We start from the raw sequence: 26,150 nt of genomic DNA on the forward strand, positions 1-26,150 counted from the left end.
TGGTTTGAGATTCTTCCTTCTCTCAAGATAGTATTTGTGTCAGCCTTCCTCCCCAATTTACTTGATCCTAACACAAATGATTGCCCATCCCTATCTTCAGCATTTGTGGTTTCCAAACTTACATGAATAGGTAGAGATTTTTCTAGGAAGTTTATCTTCCAGTTTTATACTGAGGTTTTTCAAGACCTCATGGCAGTAGTATCACCTGCCCTAGTTGCAGAGGGCTATGCAGTAACTTGTCTAAAGAGTAATAACAAGTAGCCTTGAACCCAACCTGTACTTGGAAATAATATTAATTTATTATTCATCATTCTTCTTCTCATAGCAGTTTTAAATTAGATGTAAAACAATTTACCTGTATTTTTCCCCCTCAAATGTGGTTGTTTTCCTTTTCATTGTGGATTGTAGTTTTCTTTTTTTAAAACAAGCTAGGGAAGGAGATTATGCCAGTCTTGCCAAAGGCAGAGTATGAGTTTCATGAACTCATTTAGTTGTCATACAATACTTAGAGTGTTACAGTAATCCCACTGTATACCATTTGATGTGTAAATGCCAGCATGATGGATGGCCAGACAGAGCATTACATTTCTATTACCTCAACATGAGTACTGTGCAGCTAGCTAGTGTTTTACCTCATTTTTCACATGGAAGGAGTTGCTGGCATGTCTTTAATAGTAGGCATATACTGGCAGTGTTTGTCATGGTGCAGAAGTTCTATTTTTAATACTGAAGTTTTCAAAGGAGTTCCCTGAGTGGAAGAACAAGTAGTGATAATATTGTTTTTAACAGCATAATTTGACAAAAGCAGATCTTTGACTAATTTGGATCTGTCAGTTCAGAAAGGAAAGCAGCTCTAACTCCTGGCTTGTGTAGCTGTGCTGCCACTGAAAACATGCAGCATGTCCTTCTTAGTTCCTGGAGCTTTCTGTTAAATAGCTTTTATTACTTGCATCTATCTATTTGAAAAATCTGAATTGAATTTTTGAAGAATTGCGATTTTTGGGGGCTGTTGTGAATGCTGATCCTGAATAACGATCAGTCTTGCAATTGCTGCAAGTTTAAAGCAGCAATTTAAAGTTTTTTGGTTTTGTTGTTTTTTTTAAATGAAATGACATACATAAACTTACAGATAATTTTAGACTGGTAGATTTTTTCTTCCAACTTGGTGTCCACAGACCATGTACAATAACTTGTTTTTGTCCCTTTATCTTACTTCTCAATAGGCATATGTAGGGAATTTCTGAGGAATATTCCCTGATGATTTTTAAGATGTCACAACTGAAGGCTGGAAATTGTTCTGCGGTACTGGAATTGCTGCTGTTAATTTGAATTTAAACTTTTATTTTGGATGCTTAAGAAATTACAGACTAGTAGAAACTTGTTTATTGACATGTGTTTTAATTTGGTTTAAGTGCAGAAAAAAAAATGGGTTTGCTTTTTTGGAAATATAAAGGATGTTGTTATATTAAATAAATGAGCTACAGTTGAATAATTTTAAGATTGTTTTTGCATTTCCAGGTATTTAATATAATCAAGCTTCTCTTAGATTTTTTCAAACATATTTGAACTTAATCTTTAAAGCCAGTTTAACATAATAAGTATCTATATTATATAATAACTTACAGAAATTCTTTCTGTAAGGGAGTCTGAAATTGGGCACCTCTGTCTGCATCTTATCACAATTTAGCCAATAGAAAACTTCAGACAAAATTTTTCTGCTTGCTTGTTTGTAATTTGTGTTGTGTGTGTATTTGGATGGCAGATTAAAATTGCAGGGATGCTTTCAGGACCAGACAGCTATTATGTCTGTCTATAGTGGTGGCAATCTAGTGGTGTTAGCCTGGAGCTATGAAGTAAATTATTCTGTCCTGAATTAGAGACTAAAATCAAACTGATTAAGCATCTATTACTATTCTATAAGTATGTATGAAGTAGACAGTTGAACTGTTCAGTGTTTCAGATACACTTGAAAAAATTCCATGGTATCTATTTACAAGTAGAACATATTTTAGGTACTTCCTTATTGTTTTATGCAGAACAGTGAAACATTTGGCAAAATGCTGCTGGAGATACTAGGCATTAAAGTCACTTGCTGTGTATTTCCAGACTTTCAGTAGATAACAAATAAAAATGGGTAAGAAATGTGTTTGGGGGGTTTTTCAGCAAAATACGTGTCTTGCATAGTGGGAACTGTCTGATGTGTGATGTTCACTTAACTCATGCTTTAGAAATAGATAAGCTTTATAGAAACTGTAATTCTGAACTATTTGATAACATTTTTATTTGTTACTTCAGTGAAAATTTGTATATAAAATGAAGCTTCCCTCTGGAATTGACATTCAGCAAACAGCTCTGTTCAGGAGTTGTTCATCAGTGCTTCTTTATGTGCTACCCATGAGGACTGACAGCAAAACATGTAAACCTACAGGTCTTGGGTCCTGGAGGTGCAGTTAGAGTAAATAATAATTTGAATTAAACCTTGTCTCTTTTCCCTTCTTTCGTCCCATCTGTTTCCAGCTTCCTGAAATACTCCTTACCTGTGCAATTTTATGACCCTCAAAATTGCAGGATCTGTGTATTGTTCTCAATGTGTGGGAGTGATTTTGGGAGAGTGGGGTAATTGAGCAGCATGTTAGGGTGAAGGACATGGAGAAAAACTAATTTTGGTTTTTGAAGCCTTCCTATGTTGACTTCAAGCCAGCTGTGCAAATGAGGTTGAGGTGGGCTAAAAAAAACCCAACCAAACTGAATGCCACCTTTTGATTAAATTGGACCAGTCAAAGTGCTGAGTAGCTAGATGTGTTAGCAGATTCACATACTCTTTTTGAACTTGAAAGTTAGTAAGTATACATCATTTTAAAGAGTTTTTGACTTGGAAATTCCTGTGCAGGAATGACTAAATAAATGGATCCAGCGCTGGAGCTGTGTGTGGTTTAGTCACAGTAGCCAGTTTTGGTGGTTTTTCTTGTTTATTGTTTGTTCATTTGTTTCTAAGAAGAAACATAATACAGGTAAATATACTTAATTATATTAGTCAAGTTGCCTTGTTTCTTGCATATTGGTACATCTGCACTGTTTATTGTGACCTCAGCAGAGTTTCTGTAACTCTAAAAAGGGATAGATTTGTGACTGAAGAAGGGCTTTAGAAACTTCTTCACTGAACTGTTAAGGCTACCTGCAGGCTGTGTAGAGATTGGGTCCTGGTAGTATGTTTAAAGAGGCTGAGAACATAGCAGTAATTAGTTGATCCTTCCATAATACTGTTTGACTGAAGTATTCTTTGAGTTTTTTAAACACAACATTTAAAATTATGAGGCTTTTTACTTAAAGTATTTTTCATTGAACTGCAATGTTTTAAGTTGAAAATTCATCTTAGAGTCACTAATTTCCTTAAAAATCAGAGTTCTTTGCCCTGTTTCTTAAGACTAGCAGGTCAAATTGAGTTGCAAATTTCTACAATCCTAGTGAAGACACTGAAATAGCTGAAATCTATTTTGAGCTTCCTTCCCTCTGATGCCCTATTTCTCTTACCTAATCAAAAGACTCCTTTATCCTTTTAAAAGGATATGAAATAACACAGTATTTATAGTTTCCATTGCAGACAACAGTACTGTACTAGACAGTTTCCAGTAGTGTATTCCCACCACAAAAAATACCCTAATCTCAAACTATGCTCTAATCATTAACCAACCTGACCAACCTGCCTGCTTGCTGTACCACCTTCTTACCTCTTAATCTCTGATTTGATGTTTTACACTTGTCATTTCTGTGCCAAGGAACTTTATTTTACCCTGTATCCCATATGGAGAACATAGACATGAAGTGCTATTTTGCTTACTCTGAACCAGAATGACTTTTTGTAGTTTGATGGCCTGTGGCCAATATTTCAAGTTTATCTGTCACCTAATTTGAGACTTTTCTGCTTCATCATGGAGGTGAATAAGTAGTGTGAGTGGAATGTCTGGTGATGTTTAAATGTAGTTTAAGACTTAATTTTTAATGTAGGAAGGTAAGCTGCTTCAGACTGGTCCATTTGGAATTTACTTACACCTCAAGATTGCTAAAGTGGAAGCAAGTTGAAAGAAAAAACACCTGACAGTCACTTGCAAGTATAACTACTACTGTCATTTTTCCAGATTAAAATGCTTTGGTGAAGCTTCTGTGTGGAAGGTGCTAGATAATGTTAACTGGCATCCAATTAACTACTGCTTACATCACTTAAAGAATCAATACTCAGAATCTAAAGGCTTGAAATCTGGGGGATAGTGCCATGATTATTTTTAAGAGTTCTTGGGAAAGAAGACAGCAGAAGACTTTGCATCATAAGGAGTAGATGGTGTTCTTCCCTTGATAATGTGACTAAGTTATCTCTGGCTTTTTTAAGATGGCTAAACAGGGTTAATTTTGAGAGCTAAAATTTAGAATTTTATCTGTAGGTGAAAACAGCAGTGAATATCCCCTTAAAAACACTAAATCTCTTTAGAAATGTGTGTTGTTCTTCTATAATGCAGTATTATATGTTTCAACAATTCTATCTTCTACTTGCAGTTGATGGTAAAGTATGACTGCTGCAAATGTTCATACAACACTGGTTTTCTTTATAGAAAGTGGAGCAGTTCCAAAAAAGAAGGACCCCCTAACACACACGAGTAATTCCCTTCCTCGTTCAAAGACTGTTGCAAAAACTGGATCCACAGGCCTTTCAGGTCACCACAGAACGCCCAGCTACAGTGGGGTATCATCATCTGTGTCTAGACCAGCACCTAATCCTACACCTTCAGCTCACAAGGTATAGTGAGGATAAATATGGAAGTATACACTTGAAAAATCAAGTGTAAATTCCAGAAGAAGCTTTGGATTTAATGCCTTAATTGCAGTATTGTAGCAGCAGAAAGTTTTTGAAAAAACTGAAACTCCAAATTTTTAGCCAGGCCTCTTGAGGGATGCTGCAGTGTGGATTTTAGAAATTGGAGGGCATCAGGTGGGTGCATGGGAAAAAGGATTTTAAGTATAATCACAGTAATAAATACTACTTGTTTTTAAAATTGCATGGGAAGTGAGTGAAAGTTACCTAGAAGAAAAATAAATGTTACTTCTAGTATGTAAAAGATAGAGGGGAAAACCTCTTATTCCAGAACTACAAGATTTTTCCCCCTACATGTTCTTCTCTTCCAAAGCATGCATGCATGCACAGGTTGTTTTGCAACTACATTGAAAAGCAAATTATGCTTAGGCTGGGACTGAAGCACAGAAGTCCTACAGTAAGAATACAGAAAATTAGAGCACTATTAGAGCATTTCTTTTGACCTTTTTCCCTTCCATCTTTATTACCCATTAAAGTGGAATAAAGAGCAGAATGGACTGAACCTAACTGTTCTGCTAAAGCATTATTGCTACTATAATATGAAGACTTTTAAGTGGCTTAAAAGTACAAAGTACAACAGTAGTAGGAATTCTTGCTTATAGGTATTGAGAACCTGAAATGCTTTCTGATGCTTACTTCCAGAGTATGCTAGGGGAAAATACTGTAGTTAAATAAATGAATTATCAAACAAAAAAAACCTCAAACCAAAGATACTTCACCACTGGACCCCAAGATAGCCTACTTATGGCTGACTGATATGATAGTATGATTTGTAGCAAAATACAGCAGTAGAATATTGGGTATTTGTGAACATGCTTTTTACTGGAGCAAATGAAATGTAGGTCTTACTTTATTTAACACTACACTTTCAAAGTATTAATCTGGGGGTTTTGGTTTTTTTTTTCTTCCCCCCCTCTCCAGGCCGCTCCTAAAAATAGCAGAGCAAATAAGCCTTCTACTCCTACCACTGCTCCTCGAAAAAAGAAAGACACTAAGATATTTAGAAATGTGGACAGCAACCTGGCTAATCTTATCCTAAATGAAGTTGTTGATAGGTAAGTATGAAGAAAAGTAGGCTTTTCAATCCAGCAAATCAGTTTCACATTCAGTACAATCTTGGTCCAATTGGAATGAAGTAGTACTTCTACTTTGTTGTGTTTTCTTGGGGATTTTTTGGTTGGGTTTGTATTATTGTTACTTTGGCAAAAGAATGTTTTAAAATACTTAACAATATAAGTTGTAGATTTTCTCAAAAGGGTTCTGTATAAATAGTCAAATGCATTAAATTAGTCAGCTGCAGCTGAAAAAGAGTATCTCATTGTTAGACTAATTAGTATTCCATTTCTTTGTTAGTGGGCCAGCTGTCAAATTTGATGATATTGCAGGGCAGGAACTGGCTAAACAAGCTTTGCAAGAAATTGTTATCCTTCCTTCTCTTAGACCTGAGGTAAGCAACTGGATATTGTTGTCAATCTGTGACAGGATGAAAGAAATGTGCTGTGCTTCACGCATGAAATGATGATTCTTGAATCCTGTTTTTACTGATTATGCAGCTATGAGTAGCTGTGGGGTCCTAGCCATCTTGGAAAAGGGGAATATAGGATTTATGTGTAAAATACTGCCATGAAATTCCTTGTCTTCTGGTTAATCGATGTTGCAGAAGGTGACTGGAGCAAGAAAAAAAAAAGAAACCCCCAAAAAACCCAAGCCCAAATCAAATCAGCAAACCACAAACTCCTAAAAGAAACTAAAACCACAACATCCCCACAACCCCATAAAACAAAAAAACAGCAAAAGCAAACAAACAAAAATTCTCACTGTTTGTCAGGCTGACTGTTCCAGATAGCTATAGCTGCATCTCCAACCCTATATGGCCATGTAAGGGACAAAGCCCCAAACTGGAAGGGTGAAATGGGAGAGGTTTGTATAGGTAAATTAGGTTGTGACACTCTCTGTTTGGAAATATGTTACTGTTATTGTGGTCATCCTCTCTGTGAGGGTGTTGGTCAGACACTGAATATTTTATTCACAGATGGAAGGGATCCAAAGAAGTGTAGTGAACAACCAAATACACTGGGATATATAACATTTGAGGGCAGATTTCCTCTTTACTTGGCTGTATGGAAGTTGATCATTTAGGCTTTTATTTATCATAGATGGTACCTCAACTACTGTGACTGTTTAAATTTGGGCCTAGTCTGCATACCACTGGAATATTCTGAGCTACTTTTAAGGAAAAAAATTGGTCATTTTCTAAAGCTGAACTCACTAAAAGTTGCAGTACTTTTGAGGAAATTGCATGTAATGATTTCCTATAGTGCTTTCATGAGATCCCAGCTGGAGTGTCCAGTTCTGGGCTCCCCAGCACAGGAAGGGCATGGACCTGTTGGAGCAAGTGCAGAGGAGGAACAGCTAGATGATCAGGGGGCTGGAGCACCTCTCCTGTAAGGAAAGGCTGAGAATTGAGGTTGTTAAGCGTGGAGAAGAGAGGGCTCCAGGCTGACCTTATTACATTTTTTCAGTACCTGAAAGAGACCTAAAAGAAAAGTGGTGAGGAACTGTTTACAAGGGCAGGTAGTGACAGAACAAGGGAAAATGGCTTCAAACTGAGAGTAGGTTTAGATTTGGATATTATGAAGAAATTATTCACTGTGAGGATGATGAGACACTAGAACAGGTTGCCCAGAGAAGTTATGGATTCCCCATCCTGGAGTTGTCCAAAGCCAGATTGGCAGTGTGCTCTAGTGGAAAATGTTCCTGTCCATGACAGGGAAGCTGGAAGTTGATGATCTTCAAAGTTCTTTCCAACCCAGTCCCTCTTTATGATTCTGTGATTATTGAAGAAAAATTGCTGTTTGTACTTTTTGTTTGCTTGTGTGTCTCATTTGTTATGTGGACAGGTGGCTGGAGTTGCCCTATGATTTTCCCCTTAATGCAGCTACTGGTTTTGAAGCAGCATAGGGAAGAAACCTTAAACCTGGCATAGCATCACAGAAATATGAGCTGTAAGGAGAAAAAAGCTTTGGCAACAAATGTGTGTGCTCAGATGTTGTTATGCAGAAGGAAGATGTCATTATAGCATCTCTGTTACTGCAGTGCAATAGTATGTCAAATGTGTTGTTCAGTGACACCAACACTGTGAGCTGGGTGGGAAGGACTTGGAGATGGGAGGCTTGGAGTAGCTTTTCCAGTAACATGGTATTTTCAATAAGGTTGTCTCATATTGCAATGGGCCTGACCTTGGTGTAGGTTGAGATGTAATAAGGACAGAGAATCCCATGAATTTTTAAACTTTTCTTGGAAGTAGAGAGGGTTGATTTTATTGTTTATAAATGAGCACAGTAGGTGTGGCAACTGTAGGGGGATACTTTGTAAGTTAACACTAGTTCAGTTTTGGTCTTAATGAGTTTTGAACTCAAATTCATATTTAACAAGCCAGTGGTATTTTTGTAGGAGAGCACAAGTTGGGGTACATAAGCAGGAAACATTGGTTGAAACCATTTCAGTGGTAAGATGCTAATGAAATGCTAGCAGTTCAGACCATGTTAAGTATAATTACCTTGTTAACAAAAACTTGAAAAGCTTTGTGTATCTCAGTAATAAATGTCAGTGCAGCTGAACTGTAGGTGATGATCAAGGTGAGAAAAAGTTACAGATTTGGTCTGGGCTGTGTGAAAATGGTTGAACTCCCCAAGAATTATTTCAAACAAAAGAAGTCAGACAATAAATGCACATGGTGGTAAGCAGCATGGAAAGCAGAAGCTCTGGAGTGTTCACTTAGTGAATAGCTGGGTAACTACTTTTAGGGATCAGAGTCAAGCACAAACAAAATACTGTGGATGATGAAATGATAAGAGAAAGCACATGTTGGTCAGTCAGGACAGAAATATAACACTGGAAATGGAGCTGTGTGTTGTCATGGATATTGTGGAAAGAAATGCCTACAGACAGTGCTAATTACACGTGGGATGTATATGAGATACCCTCCTATTGCTTTTGCTTTGTTTATTGGAATTATTGGAAGCTGGAAGGGAGGGATGAGTATGAGACCAAAAGAGAAATTCTGAGACTTTTGAGGGAAGGGATAAAGACAAAGTGCTAGAGAAAATAGGCAAGAGTAATAACTAAAAGTTATGTATTCTGTGAGAATTTGTAGACTTGCTTGCCCTGGGTGTGATCCTGGATCTTATAGAGTAGGAAAGATGAATCTAGTGAGAAGTGAGAGAGAGATATGACTGTCAGTAACATAGAGAGAGTAGGTGGTTGTTAAGTAATATTTTAAGTAATTTTGTTGAAAGCTTGTCTTCTCAAGTTTCATTTAATAAGGAAAGATTAAGGAGCTCTTCCATATGGAATTAGTAAGAACACTAACTCTCCTATTGTACACCTTCATTACTCCCTTTTTAACTGGAATTGATGCTTTAAACTTGATAGGCTAGTCTGTCTTGTGGAAAGTGTTTTAAACTGCTTGCACAGTGCATCCAGGCACAGAACAATTACAACATAATTTAGCTGCTGCGTGGGAAACAATAGTGGTGTGCATTAGGTCAAGTTAGTAACAGAGTGTAGTTCTCTCAAAGCCTGCACTGTTGTGGCACTCACTGCTACTGTTACTATCAGTACTAGCCAGTGTCCTCAGTCTTAAACCATTTTCTTGCAAAGGTAAAGTAACATTTTATTCAAGTCTTTGATGATAACTTATGATGATGTCCTTTTCAGTTATTTACAGGTCTGAGAGCTCCTGCACGTGGTTTATTGCTGTTTGGCCCACCAGGAAATGGGAAGACAATGTTGGTGAGAAAATCACTTCCTGCATGAGTTGGTGGGCTTAAAATGTAACCACAAGGGATGGCTTTCAGTTTGGGGCTTGGACTAGTAAACTGTACATTCTTACAGAATATATATTATGGTGTCATTTCATACATAAAAGGACAAAATTGTTCTTAACCGTGGATTTTACGGAGGGAATTGCTAAACTGTTCTCTCTTTTATTATTTTCATTATGACAAGTAATATTTTAAACCAGCAAGTCCAGGTTTCATTTTCAGAGAGAGTAAAAGGAAGTGGGTTCATTGTTTTGTATAGCAGTGATTGATCAAAAATTATCTGCTCTCCACTGAAACATACTAGAAGTACATTTTGGAAATGAGGAGGGAGCACTGTAGCAAAAAAAGGGATTGTCTCACTTGCACACTGCTGTGCAAAGAGTGTAAGATCTGTGGAGCTGCCTAGGCAGAGCTTTTTTCCTGAGCCTGATGTGCTAGATCCAGGGAACTGGAGCTCCATGGCTGTGCATCAGGCAGGGAGCATTGAGTGTCCTGATGCGGCTGAGCCAGCCACATCGCCCTGATCACATGGTGCGGCTGCAGCTGCACTCCTGCTGACACTGGAGCTGGATCAGCCCTCAAGTGCAGGAGTGTGAATGTAGAGCAGCTCATGTAGGCTCATCTGTTGTGTTTGACATACTGGAATATAATTGCTAATCACTAAAATTAGGTTCTATAAGCAGGGAATCATAATGTCTTGAATATGGTGAAACTGTTAAAGGAGAGGGTAGTCTGAATGAGCATTCCAACTGATTATTTTCCCTAGCTTTCCTCTGAAAACAGCTTTTGCATAGATAAAGAAGGGGAAAAAACACTATATTTTATGATTTGATCCAACCGATGCCTTAAATTACCACCCTAAATTAGTTAAAATTGACTTAGATTTCTATTCAGGATAAATTGAAAGGAAATGAAGAATTTTATTCTTCCATAGCAAGTTGTAGTTGGCTATGGAGCTAAGGGGATTAGAAAAGTCTATGGACATTTCCCTGTTGATGTGACTGCATAGCCATTCTCATTTGTAAGTGACCTGGATAGAAGTTTTCTGAACCATTTACAAGGTGCTCCCTTTGAAGAAATAGGGGTTTTCAAAACTGTCCATCAGGACATGAGTGGTCACTGCAGATGAAGAGAACTATCTTCAATATGATAGCTTTTATAAGTGTTTTTGTTTTTCCCTCCATTCCTAGGCCAAAGCAGTTGCTGCAGAATCAAATGCTACTTTCTTTAACATCAGTGCAGCGAGTCTGACTTCAAAATATGTAAGTAGTGGCTGTAAAATACATTGATTTGAAAACACCCATGCTTTAATTGGAGCTTAAGAAAGCCAGAGACTTCTGATGAGTCCTTGGTGAACTGTTAGCCTATAATGAACATAGTTTTTAAAAAGTGACTAGTGAAGTAAAAAAAAAAAATTTGGTTTGTGCTTGTGATAAAGCAGTGTCAAAGGTTTTTCCAGCTTGGCAATGGCAGTAATGCAGACGAGTGGTTGTGGGATTTTCCATCCTTAAAAAATAGATTAGTTTGGTCCCAGCTCTCTTTCACTCCGGTAATTTAGGCACCAAAATCTCTTGACAGTTAACTCAGCTGTGATCATAAGAGAAGGTGTAGTGTTTCTTTAAAGATGTAAACAATTCCATTGTATGTACTGAACCAGTGATAATCTGAATATGTATAAATGGACTGAGTGTGGTAGGTTACTAGCACAATTTTCTGTTGGTCCTTCTGTTAGCTGTCATGTAGTAAAAATTTTTAACCCCCTAAAAATCAGTTTTTTGTTATTTTAGGTGGGTGAAGGGGAGAAACTGGTGCGTGCTCTATTTGCAGTAGCCAGAGAACTTCAACCTTCTATAATTTTTATTGGTAAGACCTTAAATTTTAACTTTTATTTACTTTCTTAAGTAATCTTGCTTACCAAAGATTAGTAAGTAGTTAACTATTGGAATAGTTGGGTAAACTTCTTTTGGGTAATTTTGCAGCTCAGGACAACTGTCTCAGATATGACCTGCTGGGCAATCAGTAGTTCATATAAAGCATGTTAGATTACTGTTATGTTATTTAGTTGGTGGTAATAGTGGGAAGAGGTGTTCTCTAAAAGAAAAATACTGTACTGGCTTTACAGAGTGAGTCCATTAAACTTCAAACATGAAAATATATTTTGCTTGTCCTGAGTAGTAGTTTGTCATCAGAAAGATTTTTTTTTTTTCCCCCTCTCATTTGTGCTTGGTATTACCTATTCAAAGGCCAAAACATCACACAGGTTTTTAAACTTTCCTAAGATCTGTCTGTCTCCTAAAGAATGAAGATCTGGTCTTCCTTAATGGAGCCTTATATTAGCAAAGGAACTTAGGCAAATACAAAAATTTTGATGTTGTATGCTTAGTTAAGATGTATTTCTTTGTTTTTTAGATGAAGTTGATAGCCTTTTGTGTGAAAGACGAGAAGGTGAACATGATGCTAGCAGGCGTCTAAAAACAGAATTTTTAATAGAATTTGATGGTGTAAGTATTTAATCTTGGTATTGTTTGATTTAGCTAAATTGGGTAAATGTAGTGGGTGCCAGTAAAACCTATAGGTGAATTACAAAAGGTTTGGCTGCTGGGGCTTAGCTCAGCCTCCCTCCCACCCCACCCCACCATAATTGGCAAACAGCTTTTTTTTGGTTGTTTTTAATTTTCTACCTGCTTACTGTGGTGTTCTGGAAGATGCACTGATGGACTGAAAGGTAGTGATCTGGGGATGAGCTGTAATAATGTCTTGGAAGATTATGGACAGAAAAGAAAGGATAACAGATGGCAGTAGTAAAGGAGCTGTGAGGACAGCTGTTCTTACAGGGCAAGAGGGACATTTGAGGGTCACGGAGAGCTGAATCCATGTTTGCAATTGCATGGCTTCATGAATCACTTCTCTTTATTCTGGCAAAGCAAAACAAGATTAAATGTCTTTTAAATAGTTTTTGCTGTCAAAGGAGTGTGTGTCACAAGCATGCACTGTCAAGGGGTGAGACTTGAGGTATGAGGCTTTCCAAGAGACTAGTTTAGATTTTAAATACATATATATATATATATATGTATGTATCTCATGTATACACAGTTCTGACACATTAGAAAGATTCATTTCTGTGTTAGTACACTTTTTATTGAATTATAACGCTTTTCTTGGTCTCATAAGCTAGAGAAGACAGAATTCAGTAAGAAGTGTTTAATGGCATGAATGCAATACCCAGGAAGAGGAACTGGATTTCATAGTGGGACAGACACAAATGAGATCAGAGAATTTTTCTGTCACAGCACTGTTCTTGTAGTGAATAATTTTAGTTTGTGTTCCATTAGCACAATGGAATATTGCTACAGTGGTGAAGCAATAGTAATGAGGTAGAGGAGGAGCAGATAACAACATGGAGTGGCAGCAAGGTTGGGAAAAACTCCAAAATGGATGAATCAGGACAAATAGTGCAATGTGACAGTGATATGCAGAGATTATTTAGATTATTACACACACATGCAGAGTTTTCCCTTAAAATGAAAAGGGAAAAATAAGCATAATGTAAGGTCTGCTGACTTAATATTTAAAGTGTAACTATGTCATAGAGTATTTTTGGTGAACCTTTTGAACGTGGTACAGTAGCAGTGAACCTAAATCTATAAAGAATTGAACACTAAGCGAATAATGTTGCTGATAGCCCAGAGTTTCCTCTAAAGTTTGGAAGGTCTAAGTCTCCATATTCTGGGATATAAAATGAGGGGAATTGGGAAGGAAATTGCTGTGTCTTTCTGCTATTATGGTTATTTTATAGCCTGTTTTGATTACTGGATTCGTGCGAGACCTGTGTTAGATGGATCTCTGTTCTGATTTGGGGTTCTGGCTTTACTTCAGTTCAAAATTTTGATTCTCACCCTGTAGGCTTCAAAATAGTATTTTGTGTAAAAATCCCAGAACAGCAGAAAGTCTCTGTTTTTTTTCAACATAGTTATCCCCTGGTAACTAAACTTATGAGTGCCTTTTATAGTTTTATAGTCTCAGATTTTTCCAGAAAACCTTTTTTGGGTTTTGGGGGTTTTTGGTTTTTTTTTACCTTTTCCTGGTTTGACTTTACAATTATCTGAGCAATATTTTAAACCTACCTTAATGGAAAAAAACCCCAAAACATATAAATATATAAATATATATATATATAAAGATCCCATCAGTGTGCTGAATCCATGGCAAGTCTCTAACTGGTTTTGTTGTATTTCTGCTTAATGTAGACTGTGTAAACTGAGAGCTGGCTTGCCTTCCCACATTATATAGGTGCAGTCTTCTGGAGAGGACAGAATACTTGTGATGGGAGCAACAAACAGGCCTCAGGAGCTTGATGATGCTGTTCTCAGGTATCAAAACATCTTCTTCTGAATATACACTAAGATGATATTCATTATGAAGAACAGGTTTTGCCTACTGTCTCAGTGAAGTTTTGTAATATGTAAAAGCTGTTCAGCAAGGCTAAATTATTTAACCTCTCAAAGAGGGGCTCTTTTCTTTTGAGATGTATCTGCACAGTCATGGTGGTCTTGCAATAGTCTGAAACAGTAGTACCTGTTGAGGTCACGTCAGTGGTTTTTAAATTTCTTTAATTTAATATTTTACTTTTTTTGTTATTTGGATTGTAATGGCAAAATAAAGGAGGAAATTTGATCAGTATTCCAGATTGACCAGAAATCTAGTATTTCTTCTCTGTGAACATTGTTTTCTGACGTCCCATGCAATTACAGGTCTTGCTGTAGACTTGCCTTAGGACTTTTTTGCTAAAAGTACTCATACTTTATTATCTTTTCATTCTTGATTGAGGAAAATAGATATGTCAGCATTGCCTGAAGAAATTATTCCAAAGACTTTTTGTGTAAAAATTAAGAGAGGCTTCATTTCATTGCTGGTGGTCAGTGATATTTCTGCCTTTAGAGTGTTTCCCCTCTGGGAGGAGTCTTATAGATTCAGATAAGAGTAAGGTGGTGCCAGTAGCTTCTACATATTTTTTGTTTGGTTGTTGGTGTTTTTTTCAAAATTTTCAATTCTGCTTCATATAATTTGATGATGAAAGTGAAATTTTGTCACTTAACCAAACCAAATGTTAGATTTGTATGGGATAACTAGTTACAGAATAGTGTGAATAATGTATACATGTTTGGGTTTTTTTCAGACGCTTCACCAAACGGGTATATGTGTCTTTACCAAATGAGGAGGTAAGTATTGTTTTCTACCCACATTTTTAAGACACTTACAGGCAATTCTAAACTTGCCCTTGTGGATGATTACAGTTCTGTGAACTAACTTCTGGCTTGCCTTGACTATATACACTGTGCATTAATTCTGAGAACTATTTTAAGATTTGTGGTTTTTTTTTCACTCATACTAGTAGCAAATCTGGTGGTAGCTACTCAGTACTTCTTGACTAGTGAGGTGTTGCTTACAGACTGGCAGATGTAGGCAAGTGTGAAGTAGGACTTAGAGGAGCATGTTTGTTTGGCTGAAGGGAGAGTGTTTTATTGCAAAAGACAGAAGTAATTTTCCTAATGTTTGTCAGTTCAACAGGAGATCAGGAATTTTGATGAAGATTCTAATTCTTCTTGATACTAGTAGTTAGGCTCTTGGTCTTGTATTTACCCAGTCCTTATCTCTGCTCCTGAAGAGATGATACTGCACAGTCTAATTGCACAAGCACTATGGGCAAGTTTGAACTGGTGAAGCACAAAAGCAAAACTGACAAAAGCGTAGTTCTGTTCTTGCAACACAATTGTAAGTGTTCCATGAAAACGAGTTTTGCATCTGATAATTTTATCTTCTTTTCAGACAAGATTGATTTTGCTTAAAAATCTTCTAAGCAAGCAAGGAAGTCCATTAACCCAAAAAGAGTTGGCTCAACTAGCTAGGTAAGTATTTTGAAACCATACTAAATAAATATATTCCTCTACTGCATTCATTCAGACTGTTTAATTCATTCAAAATGTAAGTAATGTAAATGATCCAACAGCAACAACATGAATTCATTTATTTGGGGAAGATGGTTCCCTGTCAGGCTGTATGAAAGTGGTTTTATATATGCATATATAAGATACACCCAGTCAGGTTTCTGTTGTTGAAACATGCTCATCAGCTCTTTCCTTTGAGGAGGAGGGAGGAGGGATGCTTCTTTCCACCCATCCCTCAAGGAGTCCAGCTCTCCTCCCTGATGCAAAAAGATAGCACCAGTTTTGCACTTGGCATTCATTTCACATAAAAGGCAAGTTCTCTTTGCTGGTGCCTTGCTAGGCTTGTTGAATGTATTACCAACATAGCAGAACAAGCACTGGATAATTTTAGGTTCTTTTCACTTTCAAATTTGATTGGGAAAATGTGGGTTAATTTTTTCCTCCTCTTATGAAATAGAGTTGTTTTATGTTTTTCATCTTTGAGAGTGACACAGTACTGCTGTTAGTCACCTAAATTTAATAATCTGTGTGAAGGAGATTAGACTAAAAAGCAGGTAGGGCAGGAAGGAGTGAAGACATTCTGTGAGATAGCAAAGATAGGCAGGTGGATGTACTTGAGTCTGTTTCTCCTTGTGGTAGGACAACAGAGGTTAGTACACTCTTGGATGTAGCATTTGTCAGCCTCTTAGTAATGCTGCAGAAGTTGATGTGTCATCCAACTGAATATATTCCCTCTGTGCTTGAAGGTTGTTAGCTCAGGCCACATTTAGGCTGCAGTAATAGCTAACTGGAGGAAAAACACAGTCACTGTCCTGTATTCTAACTGCAAATGTAAGAACCAAATTACAAATGCAACTTGAGTGCACCTTTTTTAAAAGGTTTAGAGAAAATGTAAAAGTTGAGCATCCTGCCTGCTTCTTTTTCCATCTTTCTTTGTTTTGAAAGAGAGATGTATTTAACTTCCATTATGATTTTGTGTTCCTTTGCCCCTCTGCAACTTTTTCTACAAACTATAACAGACTTTATGATCTCCAGAAGACTAAGCTCTTGTTGCTGCAGCTAGCCACTGTTCTTACAAGGGTGCTGGTTTTGTTTTTAAATTTTCCTTTAGGTAACCTGAACTACTCATTTTCACTGATCTTGGCATTTTGTATTGTTGGCTTCCTGGTTCAGTGGAGGCCTTTTTTCTCCAGAGTGTTTCAGTGGTTAACTTGGATATTAAGTCTAATTCTGGAACAGCTCCCACAGAGTGTACAGGACAATTGAGGTTTTGGTTTTACGGTAATTGACAAATGTTGATAAACTACTGGTACAGAATTCTCCTACAGAAATAGTAAATGTGATTGGAATCAGTTTTCATCTACAAATCCTAGGTGCTGCCTTTTTTTTTTCTAGAATGTTATTTGGGACTTGAATATCTGTACTTTAAATTTAATCTGTGAAAGATCACTTACACTGAACACACTTCTGATTTATTAAACTTGAAAAATAACATCAAAGTAATACTTCTTCTGATTAAGTAACACTTTGATTATCTGCAATTAAATTGATTTGAAGCAGGTTTTTGGTTTTTTTGCTTCTTCTTTGACCCCACTTTTTCCTTTGCCAAAGAATGACAGATGGATACTCTGGAAGTGACCTGACTGCATTAGCGAAGGATGCAGCACTTGGCCCCATTCGAGGTAAGCTGCAGAGATTTTTATTGAGGTTTTGACATTAGAGTTATATTTTCTTGCATCTTTATAATTCTCAAATCTCTGAAATTTACATTTTTTCATTGGATTTTAGTCTGTTCCTCATAATAGCATCTTTATAAGATTTACTTACGCAAAACCCTTCAGCATCTCACCATGTGAAACGAAGTTTTTGTGTCATAGAAGAAAAGCAGTGTGAAGTGTTTCTCGCTGATTTGTAGGGTTTTTAACCAGTGTCTTTCTGAGACTGGTGTCAGTTGTAGCTAAATGACTACTTGAATAGCAATTGCTGATTGTGTTACTTGCCTTTATAAAAGAGTCAAGTGTCTTTGAAGTTGAAGGGAAGGAAAACTGAAACAAGCTATTTTATGGGTTTTTTCTAGATACAGTTTGAATGGCATAGCTTTTTATATTTTTAACTCTTAATGGTGAATTGTGATCCAGATGACAACTGTGAATGATCTAGAGTTTTACTTATATTTGTTCTTTCCCTGACATGTCCAGCTAGGAAAAACCCAGTTTTAATGTGAATACTTTTTTCCAACACCTCCTCTCTTTGTTCTCTTTAACTAGCTAGTTGTGTGTCCAGTAGCCACATCTGAGGGAACTGATCCACATCTGAGGGAACTGATCTTGTTTAGTGGAGATCAGTAGCAGGATTTTTGTGTAGAAAAGATTGTGAAGATTTGGTCTTAGTTTTCTGTTTGTAGACATATTGTCCTACTTTACAGAAAGGTACTAAAGGCAGGCAGAGCAGAAGTGTTCTGTAATATCAGCCTATTATGTGTAAATAAAAATTGTTGCAACTCTCTTATTTATGGGGAGGAGAGGTCTGTTAATGTTTTGTGGGTGTGTTTATTATTTTTTAAAATTCTGTAGCATGCATTTTTGCCAGTGCACTATCTCTTTTGAAAGCAGCTGTTGGAATGTAATGTTTTTTACACATTTTCTTTTAGCTGCTGAATTTGTAAACCACATCTTTCACAATCCTGCGTAATAACTGGGAAACAGAACTGCATTAAATGGCTCTCATAAGAGACATTATGACTCCTAAGAATTTGAATATATTTATTTTAGAGTGGTGGAATTAATAATGTATGCATTTAGGTATGCAGGCTTTACTTTGCTGACAACTCACTTCACACGCAAGTCCATTTCAAGAAGAGACTGTGTAACATTGTGCAACACATTTCTTTCATTTGTTCCTGTTTTCCATATAAAACAATATATTTTTGAAAATGTTTTGTCATATTATCCTTGCCAATCCTGTCTAGGTTCTTTTTCTTGTACTCTCCTAGCAAAATGTTTGCTGTTACCTGTTAATACCATGAGATTATTGCAAGTTAAAAAAAAAAAAAAATTGGTGAATGATGCCACTATGTTCAGATCCCATGAGTGCAGAATAGGGCAAGAAGCACTGTGATGTGCCCTGCCTGATTTTATTTCAGTGTTCTTGGCTGACTGTACCTTCTGTTTCCAGAAATTCAGTAGGGAGGCTGTGGATACCACAGTTAATGTGGGGGAGGTAGCTCTGTTGCCTTGTGTGCTCTTTTCCATACTTTAGGAAAAAGGAATTATTCTGCTATCACTTTGTGCTGCACCTGCAGTAACTGAGTGTGGGAGCAGCCTGGTTGAGGAGCTGATAAATGGGGAAGGAGGCAAAAACATAATGTACCTTTCTTTATAGGAGAAAGATATCATTTTTAGCTGCAGGGTTTTTTTCCAGAATATAAGTGCTTTTAACATGTTTTATTTGTCAGAGGTGATGAAAGTTTTCTTATGAAACTCACCCATCCATTTTTTTTTTTTCTTTTACAGAATTAAAACCTGAACAGGTGAAGAACATGTCTGCCAGTGAGGTAAGCTGTTTTAGCAGCTTGGGATATTCCCCTTTAAATAGAAGGTTTTCTCACTAGAAACTATAAAGGTCCCTTTTTTATGTGTAGTATCATACAAAATAGGATAATTTTGGGGGGTATTACCCTTTTTAATCACTTCTTCATTAAAGAAAATTCTGTAGAAATAGAGATGAAGAAGATCTGTCCTCAGATGTCAGAGGTTCATGGGTCGTTTGTTGGCTTTCAGGCTTCAGAGCACTTCTTTTTCTGTTAGTAAGTCTGTTGTTCTTCATTTCAGCTGACTGTCCTGTCTTTTCCTTCACACTGAACTGCAGTATTTGTTACCTAGCTGATGATGTCAGAGGCCTGGCTATTATTTACTGCAGTGTTACTTCCCAAGAACATTCCCAGAAGTATTATGTGAAATTACTTCTACCCCCTCCACCGCATCTTTACATGAAGGAGGTTAACTTAGGGAGAACCTAAAACAGATTTGTGCATGTATATGAATAATACTTGCATTAATTGACATGTACCATCATAAAGAAAAAGATTAGGCTCCTGACCACAAACTGCAGCTGTAAACATGAAAAAAAAAAAGGCGATTGGTCCTGTGTACAGAAGTTTCTGTTCATGTGTGTGTGCAAACCACGGTTCAACAGGGGAAAATGAAGTAAAACTTCATTTCTCAGTTGCTTTTTGTGTTTAGCCTGAGGTCGTGGCCAAAGCTATAAGCTGGAAGGGTTTGTTGCAGGAGGATAACAGCATCTGTGATAATTTGTTGTGATGTCCTCATATGCACCAGCTCACACCACCTACTGAAACAGGAAGAAATGACACAGTCTAATGAGCGGTTTAGTAACAAGGCAGATCTTACTATTGGCAAGTGTTAGTTTATTAAAAAAGGTACATACTGGTAATCTTAAATTACAAGATTCTTGCATCAGGTCATAGAATAATAGAACACCCTGGTTTGGAAGGGACCTTCAAAGATCACCTGGTCCATCCTTTTGTGGGAAAGGGAACTTAGATGAGATTATTTAGCACCCTGCCCACTCATATCTTCAAAACCTCCAGCAATGGAGACTCTACCACATTCTTGGGGGGTTGTTGCAGTGAATGTCTACTCTGCAAAAAAAATTTGTTCTTACATCAAGATGCAGCACTCATAGAATGTGTTTTGTTAAAAGTGAATACTCAAGTACTTCCTCTATAAACAGAAGTACGTAAACCACTTGTGACCCTGATGTCTTTCATTTTCCGTTTAGATGAGAAACATCAAGCTGTCAGATTTCACAGAGTCTCTGAAGAAGATCAAGCGTAGTTTGAGCCCTCAGACCCTGGAGGCGTACATCCGCTGGAACAAGGACTTTGGAGATACCACAGTGTGAGACACTACTTGAAGTGAAACACTCCTGCCTGGGGAGAGCAGTTGGTGCAGACAACTGGGAAGCAGCCAGAGTTTACAGGACTTTACAGATATTTAAGTATCTGCATTAAAACTTGAGATTAAGAGAAAATATACAATGCGAAATGTGTTCATCAAAGTCTCTTTGCCATTTAGTGAGGATTTACACACTGTAAGTAAGAGCACAACAGGACTTGAGAGAAGTAAGATTCCTAGCAATCTGATTCTGGTTTGAACATTAATATATGTATATTGTTTCTGCTACAAGGCTCTGATGATATTGATCATTGGAGAACCTTTCCTATGTTGTGTGTGTGGTTTTTTTGTTTTTAATTTTGCCATGGCATTGACGAACAATGGACTTGGAACAATAATGTTCAATTTGAGGTTTGTAAACTGCAGTTCTTTTTTTGACTTTTTTATCCTTAATGTGCCAAATAAAACAATTTCCCTGTGCAGAGTGGAAGAACAGCATTGGGGACTTACGATTATTAAATTGTTAAAAGTAGCTGGTCTGTTATTATTTGTCTTTTTGTTTTGTTGTAATGTGACTGAGTTGTTCACAGGACAGGTTTAAAGAAGACCTTTGATAGCAGAACAGCAAAAAACCCCAACCTTATAAAACCAATTCAAACTGCCTTTTAAAAGAAAAATTACTAAATAAAAGAATAGACTGAGATACTCATTTAGTGGCAGTATTTTCTCTTAATGCATTTTGTAACGCTTTCATTGGTAGAATGTTAGCTTATGCTTACTGTGTACAACTTGAGCCCAGCTGATGTTTGAGAGAGTAGGTGATGCTAATTGTTGAGTTTCAGAAATGATGTGTTTCTACCCTGTATTTTGGTCTGTTTATGATAATTGAAAGTAAAATTTCCATTGTGATAATTTTTTTAATCTCCACATGTAAGCATTATAATATGAGGCTACATGTTTAATACATGGCACACATTAATGTTTTTATAGCTTTCATATGTTTCAGTTTATATATTAAAGTATGAAACACTCAACTGATCTGCTTTTTTAAAAAGAAACTGCATCTTTGTACAAATACTTGTTTTTATTATATAAATGACAAGCTATTAAAAAAAAACAAACTCTTAAATGATAGCCTTTAAATACCATAATAAAGGAAAGCATTTTTGCCTTTACTTCTAAAGGCCCAACATCTTGTTTACAACTTCTACACAGATTAAACACAGATGTTTGCAAGGCAGAACACTAGTTCCTTGTTAAAGTAGGTTTGTGGGTTGTTGGGTTCTTTGTTTTTTTGGTTGGTTTGGTTTTGTTTTTTTCCACCTCTCCCAACTTACCGATACGTGAAAATGCATATTGTTTGTTGTTGTTTTAATGAAAATATGTTGTAAGTGTTGTTTGCTTTTGGTCTTAACAGAAAATTTGGTTATTTGGTTTTAATTTTTCATTTAACTTATTTTTTTAACTATTTACCTGAAAGTTGACTATAAATAATATATTATATGTATATATGAAAAAAAAAACAACGCTAGAGAGATGCAGTTGTAGGTATAGTAATACTCTGAGAGGACTGTGCTCACTGTGTGGTATTGAGTACTAAGTAGCAGAAACTCTGTCATACCTTTGAGATGCACATATGCAATATGTTTGGGATTATTTTGGTTTTTTTTTTCAACCAGAGATGCTTTTAACTGGTCTTAAGATTAAAAGCAATCAAATAAGAGAAGATTGTGTTCCACTACTATGCCTTTTGAAATAGTCTAACCAAACCACGTCTAGCCTTCTAAGGATAGGACTCTCAAATTTGTATGTCTTATGTAAATGAAACGTGACTTTGGTTCCTCTGATTCACTTTTCTGGAGAAATGCTAAAAGATTTCAGGTTCTTAAGTCTCATGTCTTGCTTTGCCTTAGCTCTGCCTTCAGTAGACCATCTCTGTTGTTGGAGATTCCTGGCTGACTTGATCCGTATTTGTAAAATTCTTCATATTGCTAAGCATGAATATTACTGTTGTACTAGCATCTGCCACATAGCTACAGCTAAGAAAGGGCCTTGGTTTTATTAATAAAGCTCTGGTAGACATTCCTTGAGATCCTTTGCAAATGAGAACTTCAAAGATAACGCTTCTGGTTTTGAGTGTTCCTTAATGATTGTTACAAAACTGTTGGTTTTGTCCACTTAATTTTGAGGAACACACTGGTTATTTATTTCAAATGCATACTCATTGGCATGGGATAGGTACCTGAAATGTTGAGCTAGAGGTCCTCATCCCCTAAAGCAGCACCAGTATGCAGCACAAGGAGTCAGAATCACCACCTGCTACACAAAGAGAAAGGGACCAGCCCTTTGACTAGTTTGTACAACCAGTTCAGGTCAAGAGAATCTGTGTGACTGGTACAGCTGCTTTTTGGTCTTCTATTATACCTAATTGTTTTCTGCTTAGTGGATGAACTACAGCCCTATAAATTAATGCTGGAACACAGTAAAAAGAAGAAAATTTTGTTCTGCAACATCAGTTTGCCCCACAGCTGCTGGACACTTAGCCCATGGTCAGGTGCTGTTTGGTTCATAAATTTCCTTTAAATGTCTTGTCTTATGCTATTTTCTGAATACTGTCTTTTAAGTGTAATTCTGTTCTGCTTAAGGCATTATCTTGCATCTTACTCCTCATTTTACATGTACTAAGTCCCAGCTCAGTGATTCCATCTATATGTTGGATTAACTGTGTATAAAAGCAGATCTGGGGAAAAAAGGAAACCACCAAACCTCCCCCCCCACCCCCCCCAAAAAAAAACCCATCCAAAAAAACCCCACCCCAAATAACCACAATTTACCCATATTTCCCAAGGCTGTAGTACTTACACAGAACTTTACCAGCTGTATTTTCCATAAAATCAGGTTATGTTCTAATACAATGCCTCAAATCAGGATAAACAGGACAGCAGTTTGGGTGCTTTTAACTTTTGTCAAGACTAGCAGTCCATTAGCTCTCTGGACTGATTTTTTCCTTTCTTTGTTTCTTTTTTTTACCCCCTTTTATTTTGTGTGAATCTGCCCACTGCTAGTGAATGAGCAACTTGACCCACTTTTTTGACATGATTAGTAAGCAGCTTGTCTGGCTCTCTGCCAGTGTTTTACTGACTTTCAAGTGTAGTAGTTACTGGAGGGAGAAAATAAAACCAACCCAAACCCCTTGTGTTTTTCTAACAACCTTCATACATCTTCCTGCTTGTATTAAGCAGGAGCCACATTTTTTGTCTTTCAACATACTGGAAGAACAGTATGTAGATTTCTCTTTCTCCTTAAAATAAGAATATTTTCTGTGTTATGATGTTCCCTTTACTAATGTTGACTTTTCTGTGGACTACAGCAAACCTGTACAGCTTCTCTGCATATGCAAAGATAAAATCAACACAGAATACTAAAGATAAGCCTTAAACTAGGGTATTTATGCACAAATAAATCTGTCCTGTTCGTTTCTTAGACTTTACAGCTTTTAGAGTATCAGGCATTGTGCCACTGAGATGTCTCGCTTACTCAAAGCCAGTTGCTAGGTACAATTCTGTTGAATATGGCCCTGCAACTTGATGTAGGTAACAAATGTGATAATAACACTTCAAAATGAGTAAGAATTGGATCTCTGAACTGAGAAGGTGTGTTGTCACTGCACTAATTAGAGACTATTGCTGGTTTTTCTGTTCCTTTCTCTCAAGTGTTTTTAAGATGACAGTTTTTATGCATCTAACTCAATTAACCTTACCTTCTGGTGTAGGATAAATAGTATTTTTTCTATTCTAGACAAGTGGGGTTTAGCACTGCTTTGCACTGCTGTCATGTCCCTCTTGTGAAATTTAAGTACTTTGTACTGGGAATACTGAAGTCAGATATGCTGGCAAATGGAACTGAGACATCTGTTCTGAACTGGAAAGCAGTGTTCTCCTTAGGGCTTCCTTCATCATCTATGGTGAGACTTGGTGCCCTAGATTTCCTTAGTGCTTTCCTACCCAAGACATGGATGATGCATAGCTGTGCCTAGGACGTGCTTCTCCAATGCTTTAGTGATGCTTCTGCATGTGGCAGCTTTGGGAGGGGGTTTTGACCAGGTTTTCATTCATTTTCTGTGGTGCCCTCAAGCTTTTGTGATGCTTTAAGTTGTTGGGGTTTCTACCAGATATCAAAAATGGAATGAAGAGTAGCAAGCAAGTAGTCAATGCAACTAGTTATCTCAGTCATTGTGCTAATTAGAGGCAGTTTTACTATTAGTTTCTCTTGAGCTGCTGTTTAGTGTTGAAGAATGTTGTTTTACTGACCTATGTGAATTTTCATGCTTAGGATGATCTGCAGACATCCTAAGAGATGACCAATTGATCAGCTATTTTCTTTTAGAATTTCTTATTTAATTAATTATAACTTTCAGTATCTTTTAATTACGGTAATTATAATTCCACAGGATGAGGAAGTTAAGCTGTCACTTCCTGCAAATACAAAATCATCTTGTAAAATATGGGGAAATGTGTATTGTGTTTTTCCTGCTTCTTGTGTAAATCATTAACTGTCTTAGAGTGGAAACTTCTTACCTTGTCAATAACTACCTCCCGAGTTCAGCAATAATTGGCAAGGTACACACTCCTCCGGTGGATACAACATACTGGCTCAACACTGCAGATTCTTCAGAGTCTGATGGTTTGATTTCAAAATGCTTGACATTACTTTTGGAAACTATGGTGATGAACCTTGTTTTGCTGTAAGACTTTCCTTGCCTTCATAAGACACACTTCTTAAAAAAAACCTTTCTTCAGAGACGTGGCTTTGAGGATTAAAGGTCGGTGCTCTCTAGCTGGTTAATACAGGTGTAGTGCTCCAAGATGCCGGGGTGTGGCTCTCACTTGTGCAGGTTCTCTCCCATTAGAAGTGGGGAAGAAAGTATTTTGTGAAATAGTCGCACACCTGTCAAAGGGACTGCAAACACAGAAACTGGTTTTGCTACGTGAGTCCCATTTTTAGTCGTCTGAAGGGCTAGTCAGTATTTTTCAGAAATTTGTATTAAAGTGATGAAAACCAAAGGTGGAGACAAAACACCATACCCCAACCCCGTAAAATATATTGGACAACTCCAATCTGGGATGGGATTCATTTTTGTATTTTGTTGTTTAGAAGCACTTTTGTTTCATTGTTCTTTTAAGAATGTTTTCTGAAATGTTAAACACCATTTTACTAATAGCAATGTAAAAAGCATGACAAGCATCACATAGCTTTAGCTTACAATAAAATGTTTTGTTTGTCCTGTTATTACTGTTTTCTTGTCTGTTTATCAGATAAAATGTCCAAAACTAAAAGCCTTTTCATTAAACTTGAAGCCTATTAAATTGCTGCTGGTTTTAAAAAAACATTTTAAAACATCAGGTGTTGTATACCAGATGATGGAACAATAAATATGTAAATAAATCAGTTTCTAAAGAACATAACTCAAGTTCTTAAAACTAATGTAAACAGAAGTGCTACTTCCTAAATAAATGTGCTTAAACTGAAAGTGTGTGCTTATCCTAGTCTTGCTAGATCATGGTGAAAACCAGGAGTTTTCACATAACTAATTCTGGTC

General features: G+C 36.9%; 1 protein-coding gene across 6 annotated transcripts in view; it reads left to right on the top strand.

Annotated features, from left to right (window-relative positions):
- SPAST (spastin) overlaps positions 1-25,840 on the top strand; it is a 38,618-nt gene extending 12,778 nt beyond the window's left edge. For all 6 annotated transcript variants that reach the window (XM_071429371.1, XM_071429380.1, XM_071429399.1 and 3 more), the window contains 13 exons: positions 4,605-4,789; positions 5,786-5,919; positions 6,218-6,311; positions 9,584-9,658; positions 10,881-10,952; positions 11,478-11,553; positions 12,100-12,191; positions 13,981-14,060; positions 14,867-14,909; positions 15,517-15,596; positions 17,247-17,317; positions 19,148-19,188; positions 20,436-25,840. In XM_071429371.1, the coding sequence (XP_071285472.1) occupies positions 4,605-4,789; positions 5,786-5,919; positions 6,218-6,311; positions 9,584-9,658; positions 10,881-10,952; positions 11,478-11,553; positions 12,100-12,191; positions 13,981-14,060; positions 14,867-14,909; positions 15,517-15,596; positions 17,247-17,317; positions 19,148-19,188; positions 20,436-20,558 (1,166 nt within the window). In that variant the 3' untranslated portion in view covers positions 20,559-25,840. The remainder of the gene's footprint in view (positions 1-4,604; positions 4,790-5,785; positions 5,920-6,217; positions 6,312-9,583; positions 9,659-10,880; positions 10,953-11,477; positions 11,554-12,099; positions 12,192-13,980; positions 14,061-14,866; positions 14,910-15,516; positions 15,597-17,246; positions 17,318-19,147; positions 19,189-20,435) is intronic.
- Positions 25,841-26,150: the final 310 nt, after the last annotated feature.

The sequence above is a fragment of the Agelaius tricolor genome, unplaced genomic scaffold (assembly GCF_023055355.1).
Source record: "Agelaius tricolor isolate 1412-34295 unplaced genomic scaffold, bAgeTri1.0.p SCAF_1, whole genome shotgun sequence".
Classification (NCBI taxonomy): domain Eukaryota; kingdom Metazoa; phylum Chordata; class Aves; order Passeriformes; family Icteridae; genus Agelaius; species Agelaius tricolor.